At 37.4% G+C, this 12,727-nt stretch overlaps 1 protein-coding gene across 1 annotated transcript in view; it reads left to right on the plus strand.

The window, feature by feature from the left end:
• SH3BGRL2 (SH3 domain binding glutamate rich protein like 2) overlaps window positions 1-12,727 on the plus strand; it is an 88,082-nt gene that overhangs the window by 61,964 nt on the left and 13,391 nt on the right. Inside the window, exons 4-5 of the mRNA XM_036237467.1 lie at window positions 8,720-8,905; window positions 9,014-9,094. Coding sequence (XP_036093360.1) covers window positions 8,720-8,905; window positions 9,014-9,094 — 267 coding nt within the window. The remainder of the gene's footprint in view (window positions 1-8,719; window positions 8,906-9,013; window positions 9,095-12,727) is intronic.

Raw genomic sequence — 12,727 nt, forward strand, 5'->3', positions numbered from 1 at the left:
ATCTCATGTTTAGTTAAACAGCATTAAAATGTTGACAGCAGATAGTTTGTTGGGGCTCATTCTTGACAGCAGATAGTTTGTTGGGGCTCATCTACACCTCTGCTTTACTCCCCAGCAATGAAACATATTGATGAGTATTTTAGTTAGAAATATGTTCATCTACTAGTAAGAAAGAACCTGACTAACATGAGCTTAAATAAATAGATGTGTTTGGTCTCTCCTGGTAAGCCCAGAGGCTGATTTGTTCAGGGCTTGTGATGCTAGAATTTTCCTGGTTGGCATTTTCCTGATGCTCATTGCCTTACAATGGAAAGGCTGCCTACATATATCTAGCCCTCATACCTGGGTTCCTAGCTGGAAGGAGGAGGAAAGGAAGAGACAGGGGCCCTCGCATCTTAATCCATCTGCTTCACCACAAGAGCAGTCTTGTCCAGAAGCTCCTCCCAGCACACTTGGGCTCGCACCCCAAGGGCTGGATCTGGATCACATGGCTGCCCTGGCTATAAGCATGGATGGCAAAAGCGAGGCTTTAGTTTTCCAGCTTTCATAGGGTAGGCAGTAAATAGCTTTGGGGTAACTAGGTAAGTGTCTGCCATAATACTTCTTGCCATCTGTATCCTCTTTATTATAATATAATGCATAAGGGTCCAATAGTGAGGTATTAGTTAAAGAACTTGCCATGAAATTACATATTTTTGAGGTACTGTACGCAATCACTGGAAAGTTCCTAGAGTCTCTGACAAGGGACGTATCATCAGTCGTTTCCTCTCTTTTTAGTTGAAAGAAGGAATTATTTTAGGGCCCTCTACCTCTCCTAGTCTAGTACAGCCTCTCCTTTATAAATTTTGTCAAGTTATAAGAAAATTTATCCTTTATTTTTACTTTCCTTTGCCTGTCTTTGACTTTTTTTCACATAAGATACATAAAAGGCCTCAAGTCAAAAAAAGAAAACTGCATTTGAAGTGTGAAAGTAGGTGAAATAAAGAACTGTTGCATTGAATACCCAAAACCTTTGAAAGTACCCAGAAGTCACTTTATATTTTTTACAGAAGGCTTCATCTAGGGCAAGGGGAAAAAGCTCATATATTTGTATAAATGAAACAATTGAGCAGGTGCCTATTATTGCTTAGTTCTTATTTAATCCTCCCGAGAACTGATTTAAAAAAAAAAATTGGGTCTATTTTACAGATTTGGAAACTGAATTTAAGAGAAAACCAAATAATTTCTCCAAGGTACTCAACTGACAGGGCCAGAATTAAATCTAGGATAGTTTAATTCTGGAATACATGCTCATTTTTTTTTTTCAATTTTCCTCATTGTCCTCCATCTGTGCCTCATTTGTCTTTAAACTTGCTTTCCCACAATTGCTCACATTCTCAGTTTTTTTTTAATCTATTTTAACTCAAATTGACTATATCTCTTTATTTACTAGTGACTCCCAAGTTCCCAGGGTACTGCATCAGCTGTATACACCTCAGAATTCAAACACTACTACACATGCCCTGAGGCCTATGGAAGGAATCTGATGGGGCTGCCTAATTATAGAAGTTAACTGGCAGTCTTCTGGGAAAACTAACCGTACCAGAAGAGAATGGAGGAGTGAACGTTTACCTAGAAGTCAGTGTGACAGAGTAGGGGGTGAGTCTAAGTCAAGCACAATGTAGTTTATTTAGCCTGTCCTCTGATCCAATCCCTAGGGACTTGTGGAGCTGGGATATTGCCACTGAAAGCTACAAGTGCCTTACAAGTGCCTTCACAGAGTTCCACGGGTCATTGAATGTTCATGCCACATCAGCAGGTGCATCAGCAGCTCAGACAGCTTATCACCTACGTGCCTGTGAGGGTGGGTCACCAGGGCTTGGATTCAGGCATTGGGGTCCTCAGCAGGTCTGGAACTGCAAGGGTTTGGAGTTGGAAGGGTGAAGATTTATTGTGTTAGTCCGTTCAGGCTGCTGTAACAAAATACCATAGACTCGGGGACTTATAAATAACAGTGATTTATTTCTCTCAGTTCTGGAGGCTGGAAGTTCAAAATCAGGGTGCCAGGACGTTTGGGTTCTGGTGAAAGCCCTCTTCCCAGTTGTGGACTTCAGACTTCTTGCTGTGTCCTCACATGGTGGAAGGGGCAAGGGAGCTCTGCGGACTCTTTTATAAGGACGTTAATCCCATTTTTGAGGGTTCTGTCCTCATTACCTAATCACTACTCATTGGCCCTACCTTCTAATACCATCACCTGGGGGTTAGGTTTCAACATACGAATTTTGGGGAGACACATTCAGACCATAGCATTTATTGATGCATTGGCAAAGAAGGCTGCTTTAAACCAAATCTGAGGAGCTTGCTTCAGAATTCCTGGAGATATCTGGGGGAAGTGGTTAAGGGTGATAGAGTGTTACAGTAGCAATTGGAAGCAGAGTCAGGGGGATATCAGTATATTTGCTTAATTCTCAATTGCCATCATTTTAGCAAAATAACATACTACATTATGCACTTGCAGTGTTTAAAATTAACAATAGCGTTTATTTAAACATGAATTACATGCAACTTTCTTCTTCAGTATCAGTGTTAGAAGCAAAGCCTTTTTCACATTCAGGGTCTAGATGTTCTTCTGAATAATTTAGGCTGTTTACAGTTAGATGTAGCATTCTAGACACACTGACTTTAAATTCATACAACTTTAGCATTAATTGAGAATATTGGTTTTTGATCTCATTCCTGCTTGGTTAACCTTCAGTTACATTTGTTTCTAAATTAAATTACCAACTCAGTTTGATCTCTTGAACAATCACCAGGAAAACTTTGATATTCAGCATTGGAGTGATAATTCTTTAATCATCCATTCAGTTAATATTTATTGAGGGCCTCCTGTGTGCCAGTCCCTGTGCTTATGGAACTGACATTATGGAGACAGAGATGATCATAAAACAAGTAAACAGATAAAGTTTTAATAAATTTAGGCAAGACTTCAGCTAAGGTAGTTAAAGAGGAGATAAGACATAAGGTATCTCAATCCTAAATAATGAGTCAGCACTGCTGTTACACTAGTCTTTCTACCTGTAAGAATCCTGTCTATTCATTGACATATTTATTGAGTGTCTGCTATGAGCCAGACACCAGTCTAGGCCCTAGGCGATATAGTAGTGAACAAAACAGTAGACAAAATCCCCAGCTCTGGGGAATTTATTTTTTAGTAGGGGTAGTTGTACAAACAAATACATAAAACATACAGTATGTCAGATGCTAAGTGCTAAGGTGAAAATGAAGCATTGAAAGCGAGTGTGAAGTTCTGGAGTGGCTGGTAAAAATGTAAAATCAGGTGGTAAGAGAAGGCCTCACTGAGAAAGTGAACTTTGAGCCAGAAATGAAGATCTAGGATTTAGCCCAGGATTGGCAAACTTTTCTGTAAAGGGCAGCAAGTAAATGCGTTAGGCTTTGGGAACCGTACTGCCTCTGTTGCAACTACTCAGCTCTGCCATTGTGGGGCAAAAGCAGTCATAAACAGTATGTAAATGAATGGGTGCAGCTGTCTTCCAATACAACTTTATTGATGGACACTGAAATTGGTATTTCATATAATTTTTACGTGTCATGAAATACTATTAATGTTTTGATTTTTTTTCAACCATTTAAAAATATAGACTATGTTTGGCTCTGGGCTATACAAAAATAGTGGATTAGATTTGGCCTGTGGGCTGTAGTTTGCCCACCTGTGAGCTAGCCTAAGATTTGGCAGTATCCGTTCCCTTTAATTGCTTTGGACGATGTGTAATGGCATATGTTTGAATAAGATGAAATGTAACTTTCAAGCCTTCAGTAGTTACCTTCCAGTTTTAAGTCCAACAACATTGTTGTTTTACAAACAAAATAATGAAAATTCATCTGTTTATTCAATGTCAGATATTCACTTCACTTATATTAAATTCACGTCTTAACAGCTTTTATTTCTAGGCTCTGCTGTGCAGTAATGGCTTTTATCTTCAATATATCATACTACAGTATTTCTAAAGACATTTTAAGTAGTAATTAAGAATTTTACCAAGAAGCATTATGTTTACACACAAACTATAGAAAAGTTGATTAAAGAATGACTCAAATTAGGGGTTTATTTGTCTAATACAGAAAGGTTTAGGGTGGGCTGCACGAGACTGCTGTGACACCTATAAAATGTCATCAAGGACCTAGGCTCCTACTGTTCTATTTGACTATCCTTAGCATATGGTGTTTATTTTCACATTTGTAAAATGAATTCTGCACCTCCGGGCACTACTACATTTCTGCAAGGAAGACAGGAAGAGGACAAAGGAAAAATGGACTTTATCTTTCCATTCATTAAGTGGAGCCTTCCCAAGAAATATCTGCCTTATATCTCATTGGCCAGGTGTGTGTCATGTGATCACTCCAAGATGCGCAGGGGTGTTAGGTAAACAAATTTTGTACCTGAGCACATTGCTTTCTTAAACAAAACCAGGCTTCTGTATTAAGAAATAAAGGGGGATGGGTACTAAGTATTATCTGCTATGGCTTCTAAGTGTGTTTAAAACAAACAAACCAGGAGTTATAGATACCTTCCTTTCACGCATGCCTAAATTGACATGGGTGAAGGCAGCAACTGTTGCCCTACAAATTCTTCTCTTCCATTTGCTCATCAAATTTATTTTGATATTAATCATAAGGTACACTTTGTTTCAGAACAGTCAAAGCATGGGGAGAAGAAAGCTCTCTGTGTCAAGGAAGTGACTATATAAGTTTGTGTTATTTGAACTCTGGATTTATGCCCAGCACATGAAGTGCCCTTGACAGCTTCCTCTTGCCACATGGAAAGCCTTTCTATTACCCAGGGCCCTTACGTTTCCCAAGTTCTTGCCCCCTGAGCAGGTCTGTCATCTGCCACTCAAGCCTGGGTTCCCCCAGTTCCAGGCCACATTCACCTCAGCAGATCTTAAAAACTGTGTAGAGGTTCTTTCCTGATGCTAATGTCATAAACATCTACTTGAAAACTTCCTTTCCTGGGTTAAATTTCTTTTTTTTGTTTATTTGGGTGATTTGTTATAATATTAATTTTCCGTGGTCTTAGCTCTTTTTAAAAATTGTATCTTAATCATCTGGCCTTTTTTATAAGTGTAAGGAAACATGGAGGCCAATGAGTAACAAAATGCTCGGAGTCCTGCTTTTGTGTCCTGTTGGGATTTATGTAATGTACAACTGCTCCTCTCCAGGCTGTGAAGCTCCCTTTCTTTCTCAAAATAAACTTCCATTTAATCTTTTGACTATTGATACATTAACACTGTTCAAAAAGTTTAAAGTTTATACATGTAGAGAGTGAAAACTCTTGCTCCAACTTTGTCGCCATCACCCAGTTCCCATTCCCTTAGCCCTTAGGCAACCACTTTTGTTATTTTTCACATAACCTTCAAAAGTGTTTTTAAATGAAAATAAAGCAAATACAAATGTGTTTCTTCCCCCTCCCCCCTTTTTTTTCTGTTCAGGAAAATGTGACTAGTCTGCTCCCAGTTCTCCTTTTGTGGTAGTTTTCACTTATGTATATGTCTTGGAGACCTTTTCCTAGTTTTTGTTTTTGTTTTTTTCCCATGACCACCGTTTATTATCAAGGCTCTAGCAGTGTTCACAGTACATACAGAATTTCTCCTTTTTTCTTTTTAAGTTGTGTAGTATTAAAGTGATCTCTTTCAAACACAAACCTGGTCATGTCTGCCTTGCTTCCCTTTTTGAAAATAGATATATAATTACTTACATTTTACTCCTTAAACTACTGACAGTCATCACCATTGTTAGTAAGGAACTATCCATCACTTTCTGAGTATTGTCAGTATGAAATAATGCGTATGATTTTGTTTTAACAAACAGCAGCACCATTCTTTTTTCCTCTCCAGTTTTAGTGAGATATAATGTACAAAACCCTGTAAGTTTACAATTTACAACAATGATTTGATGTATGTATATATTGCTAAATGATGACCACAGTAAGTTTAGTTAACATTTATCACCTCACATTGTTTAAACTGTAATCTTCTGCAATATAACGTTAGCTATAAGGAGGCAGAGGTGTTAAGACATGAGTACTTTCAAATATTGTTAATGGGAATGTAAATTGATGTGGCCTTTTTTTTTATTATTGAGGGATAGTTGACATATAACATTATATTAGTTTCAGGTCTACACATAATGATTCAGTTGAAAAAGGATCACCACAATAAATCTAGTTAATATCCATCACCACACAGTTACAATTTTTTTCTTGTCATGTGAAATTTTAAAATCTATTTGCAACTTTCAGATATACAATACAGTATTATTAACTATAGTTGCCATGCTGTACATTATATACCCAGCACTTATTTATTTTATAACTGGAAGTTTATACTTTTTGATGTATGTGGCCCTGTTGAAAAGCATTTTACCCTGGGTCCATCAAGAGCCTGAACAATGTCTCTGCCTTTTGACCTGAGTTTTATTCATAGGCCTTTGTCCTAAAGTAGTATCTCAAGATACAGTAAGAGTTTTATAAATAAAGATGTTCACCACATGATGTTATTTCTAGTGGTGAAAGTTACAAGTATGCTAAATATCCAAGAATAGAGTAATAGTTAACTATTCAGCTACATGATGGAATTGCCAGGCAGATATTAAAATTCATACCTTTGAAAACTTGTAATGACAGGGGACAGTATTTATAATACTGAGTTGAGTGAAAAGGACAAGGTGCAGCTATTTTTACTAAGTGTGATCCTCTGAAAGGAGAGACTGATTGAGCTTCAGGGGACCATAGTCAGGCGGTAAATGTGCTCTGTGTGTGTGTGTGTGTGTGTGTGTGTGTGTGAGAGAGAGAGAGAGAGAGAGAGAGAGAGAGAGAGAGAGAGAGATGTATATAGGTGAGGGGGGGTAGAGAGGTAAATTTGAGTGTGTCCTTGATATATCCCAGTATTGAGAATGTATGAGTTTTTAGGTACTCACATTTTGGAGTAGGGGTGGATATTATTTATATATATATATATATATATATATATATATATATATATATATATATATATATGTTATATGGAAAACCAAAGTTCGACTGTAGCAGTTTCATTTTTGATCACTTTCATGAACACACCAATGTGCTGGGTACATAGAGCTCCACCTATGGGCATTAAATCCAGACCCTTGCCTCTAATAAGTTTCGACAGTAATTGTCTGGGTAGTAGGATTATAGGTAATTTTTTGTTTATTTTACAATTTCCAGACTTTTAAATGTATGTTTTTCCAAAGACAGTGGGTTCCCACTGAAGAAGGAATCTGAATAAGAGAACATGATTATCTTGAAAAAAGCACATATTAAGTGTGACCACTTTGAACTCAGGAACAATGAAATCTACTTTATAGGGTTGGACAGGGAAATTAAGTAGGACGGATGATACTTATTTGCAAGCCAACATTTGAAAATAAATAATATAACTACATTTCTGAAATTATATATCAGTGAACAAAAAAGTTAACTTTTTCAGAAATGATAAATGGCTTAAGTCAAGAAATTAAGATAATACCATTATCAATTTGGATTTAGAATCATATGATAATTCTCTCATTTTATGATATTTTTGAGCTTAAAGATGTTCTATTTTGTTAGCTTTTTATGTCCATACTAACTATGCTTATAGACTTCAGCCCAGTGATCAGATCCTTGCTGCTTAACACATATAACAGATTTCCACTTCAGAGACACCTGTCATTGAGGCTTTGGAGAGAAGTTGGGGATGGAGACTGGATGAGGAGGCAATTGGCATGTGAAAGTTAGTTCTTCAAGCATTTTATCTTCTGTGACAAGAGACTTTCTGACTGCTTGACCTCAAAGTGATTCTTTGGCCATTTTAAGGTTTACTTTACCGCTTAAGTTTGTTCTCTGCAGATTTTCTAGAATCATTTAGAAAAAGCAAGCCTGTTTTCTCATGTTTCACATGCTGTGTTTAATACATTAAGTATTGACACCCCATTTAAATTAGTTTATACACACTTTTAAATTAAGAAGATTGGTAACATTTTGAAACTTGCAAGTGTGTTTGCAGCTATTCAAGAACACACCTGACACCTAGTGACTTAGGAAGGAAGCATGAAAAATCCGAGGAATGAAAGGGTTAAGAAATAGAGTTCAAAGTAAAATGGTGCTTGTTGTTTACTCTCACCTTAGAAGTGGAGAACATTTTTCTCTTGTGAATTGATGAAAGCATGCTTTCATGACAGCAGCCACAGCTGTGGAATATCTGAAAGAGGCTGCTGAGAGGAATAAAAAGTTGCTGCTCCCGGGAATCAATGAAATGTCGACATCTCAGATGAGCTATCCATGGTTTTCAAATGGTTTTGAGCAAAAAGAGCTTTATTGACTGTAAATGTCAACTTCTGTGGGTGGGAGGGGAGAGTGGTGATGGCCCTCTGAGAACTATGTGAATCTCTCACCTCATACATAGTCTGTTCCTTCCAGCTAATCTGAGTGTGCCCCAGAGTTCTGAGGAGTCTAGGTGAAGAACTCACTATGGCAAGACTTGCTTAGATCTCTGCTGGATATCCAGTGAGTGGACAGTGAATGGCGCCTCTGTAAATTGCCTGGGTTTTTTTTTTTGTATTGGTGACCTCTGACAATGAGATATCAAATTTAGTTCATTTTGAAAATATCTACATATTGTTTTAAATGAGAATTATTTCTTTATTTGTCTTCTCTCTGTAGATAAAGAAAAAGCAGCAAGATGTGGTTAGATTTCTGGAAGCCAACAAGATAGAGTTTGAGGAAGTGGATATCACAATGTCAGAAGAACAGAGGCAATGGATGTACAAAAACATCCCCCCAGAAAAGAAGCCCTCTCAGGGCAATCCTCTGCCACCTCAGATATTTAATGATGACCGATACTGTGGCGTAAGTAGCTAGATTGTTATCAGACTATTTCTTTGCATGACTCAAATCACAGAGTTACCTAGAGTACAGTTGCATTTTTTCAGTGAGGGCTGTGATCTCTTCACCCAGGGCCCATTCAGGTCCACAAGTCTAACAGAAGATGAAACTGAAGAGGATATGAATCCAAGGTCACAGACAGTGTTTGTAAATGTGAGTGTGTGTAGTCTTCCTGTCCGTCTGTTTGCTTTGAGAAGGGGAGTAGGAAAGGAAGCTGTGTGCTGCATGTTTTATTGTGTTCTAAATTTTAAAGCACGTTTTTTGATTAATGCATTTTGGAACAACAGACCGGAAGGGTAATTATTCTTGAATTTTTATCCCTTTATAGTATAAGAAACTAATAGCTGATTTAAACGAGAGTTTCATTTTTTATGATAATGAGCCAGATGGATCATTATGAACATCTAAAATAGATTAGGTGCCTTTCTGCTACATGTAGTGTATGAAAAGATGAAGTCCTTTTTATTTCATTATCTATTTTTCTTCTAACCCTTAGGTTAAAGAAAAAAATCAAGACGTTTCTTTCCAATGAGTAGTTAGTACTTGCCTTTCCCAGAGTTCTAAATATATGTCATTGTTTATTTTGGGATGTTTACTATAGTTCTTTAAGGATGTTCAGAAGAGCAAGAGGCTAAGGTGCTTGAGGTGAATGAATAGCTGGGTTGTCGTTTGGGTTGAGAAAAGGAATAACAGTGCTTTCGGTTGCTTGAAATTAAACAGTTCCTTATGTGCATAAGGGAGAATGAGATGTTGAAACATAGTCATGAAGATTATTTTTGAGGTCCAGTACTACTTTATATTAGCTACGACACCCTTGGGAAATCATTGATCTCTTTAAGGCTCAATTTTCTAATCTTTAAGCAAGTAATGATAATATCTATCATACTTCACAAGATATTTGTGACTATTTCTAAAGTACTTTTTAAGTACATTATTATATAAAAATGAATATTATTTTATCGAATTTTTTATATCATGATCTCATATTTTATTAGGGGAAGAATGTGCTGACCAAAGGTATATCCCATTCATGATTACAGAGTGTAGAAAATGTACTCTTATACCTATACAGTAAAATGAGGTAATAGTAGAAAATGTGTGTAAACTGTACAGTTCCAAATTTAGTAAAGCTACTAGTCAGATAGTGATAGAAGGCTAATCTAGCAATTTTTTGGCCCTCAGACTTTGCAGGTATGAAAATGCCTTAATTCTTGTCTTATAGTTGAGTGGTAGTTTGGCTGGGTATATGATTCTAAGTTGGAAAGAATTTTGATGGTTTTGTTTCATTGTCATCCAGTGTCCAGTGCTGCAGTTGAGCAGTCTAATGTCATTTTTCTTGATCTTTTATATGTTTTTGTCAGTTTCATCTACGCCACTTTTTAAGGTCTTTTTCTTACTCATATCCTAAAATATTTTGAATTACCATAATGTAAGCTATATTTTATTCATTGTGCTCAGTGCTCAGTAGGTCCTTATAATCTAAGGATTACATGATTATTAAATATGTTCTTATATTATTTTCTTCCTGCTTTTTTTCCTGTTCTCTTTCTCTGGAGTGCATATTAATTTGGATATTGGACTTCTTACATTTATTTTCTAATATTATCTTCTTTTTTGTTGCATTGTGCAGTTGTCTAATTTTTACTTTCTGGGAAATTTCTTTAACCTCTGAATGTTTTATGTCCTCTTTTTTCTCCCCTTTTTACTCTCTGATTTTTTTCTTTTTAATAATGTTATGCTTTTATGAAATGAATGCAAGATCTTAGCTCAATGGAGCTATTACATATAATTTCTTTGAAGTTTTCTTTTACCAGTATTGTCCCTGTTTCTGCTAATTTCCTTTGCTCATTTTGTTTATTTAGGAGCTCTCTCAAGTGTGATGGGCCTTCCTCAGATGTCTGGTGATCCTTGTCTTTTGTTTAAGAGGTGGAGCATTAGAAAGCTGGTTAGAAGCTGTGTTTGTGCCTTTATATACCTGTAGGCTTGTTTCCCACTGGACTTCTCTTTAGGATGAGTGGGTAACCTGTCAGCAATCTCATTGTAGACACTATTAGTAGTATCTGTGGGTCTTTTCTCAGATGATGGTTTAATTTTTCCAGAGAATGGCCCTTCAGTCTCTTGCTTTGGGAACCTGACTGCTACAGTTCTGACCCTGTAGGGTGAGAGAACCGGAAGGTCTCATTCTTTGTCATGCACATTTTCACTTCATATTCTTGTTTTCACCCCCCCACTGTCTTCGGTGCTGGCGTCTTAAAAATTTGTTGCTTCCTAGAAGCCATATCTGTTAACAGTGTACCTTCTAGCTCTTTGGGGAGAATGAGGCACCCCAGGAGCTTTACTGCTCTAATATAAATTTTCAAACAGTCTCCTTGTTTTCTGACTTTGCCCACTCACCTCACCTTCACGACAGCAGATGCCTCCAATTCCTAATATCTTCCGGCGGCCCTGCATCTTGTTCCTTGTTGATACTACTCCTACAAACACTAAGGTTTGACCATCCTGTGCTCTCTGACATCCCTCATTATTAATTCACCCAATTCCTGCATATGTTGTAGTTCAGAGCCATAGGTTTTATTTTTTTAATAGAGTTTCAGATAAAAAAAAAATCTTTTGTTGTTGTGTTGACTTTTCAAAAGAAAGGAGTTACAAACATCTTTGTTCTGTCATCATAAAAGAAAAACTCTTTAGAGCCTTTTGAATAGAGGAATGTATTGAATGAATAAAAGAGTATAATGTTGTGAAATAAAATTCCTTCTTTTTATTTTCACCTCCTTATGACTTTTTAAATCTGTGTGTATCTTTACCTTACAGAGTCTATGGAAATTTTTTGATAGACTGTCTAGGAGCTGGTTGGAGGCTCACATGTTGATTAAACCGTGCCAGATAAATGACATCTTCTCAGCTTGAGCAGTGTTAGTCCCATGCTGATCGTGACAGCAGCACTGGTATATGAACTCTGTTTTTATAGGCTGGCAGGAGTTCTGAAGACAGTGTCTGCTCTTTTCAAGGTCAAGTAAATTTGATTTTGACAAAAGCAAAAGCATTAGGGGGCCACTAACCACGACCTCATTCATCCCACCTACTCCTGTGCACCTTGCTTTACCCAGTGATAGTTTATGAATATTCTTCTCTGATTGGACAACCTGTGGAAAACTGCCACAGGAGCAGGATCCAGTAAGCATGAAGATCCTGTTTCCTGAAATTTGCTGGGAACTTATTCCTTTTATTTTAAACTGGGTAAGGTAGGCATTTGAGACACAAACAGCTGCTAAGCTCCTTAGTAATCAATGTGAACAGTTGCCTCCTCTCTCTCCTTTAGCATTTAGATCTTCTGCCCATTGGGGAGAATACCCAACTGAATGGAACCACTCTGGGATGCCAAATCAGTTCTTATCATCCCAGAATTTGAACATCAAGGGGATGATGTGGAAACGCATGATCATTTGGAGGTGGCAGTGATTATCAGGTGTGATGGGACTAGGCATAGCCATGGCTGGTGTCCTAATGAGGCTGATCCTGCGGTGTGGCCTAGGTGTGTTCTTGGCTACCCAGTCATGGAAATTCCTCCTGTTTTCTAAATCCTCCAACTTTAATGTGCATTCTGTGAGCTCACCACTATTCTTTCATAAAGCCCTTTCCTTTTTTAATTTGCCCGTGTCCATTTCAGTTGTTTGTAGCCAAGAACCCAGAGTGGCATAGACTGGTTCTTGCCTTTCCCTGAAATGTTCTACCATGACCAAGAGTCTTCTCTGGAAATGGAGTCCTAAAGGTATACATCCATCTAGG

Source organism: Rousettus aegyptiacus, unplaced genomic scaffold (assembly GCF_014176215.1).
Source record: "Rousettus aegyptiacus isolate mRouAeg1 unplaced genomic scaffold, mRouAeg1.p scaffold_m13_p_1, whole genome shotgun sequence".
In the NCBI taxonomy this organism is placed as follows: Eukaryota; Metazoa; Chordata; class Mammalia; order Chiroptera; family Pteropodidae; genus Rousettus; species Rousettus aegyptiacus.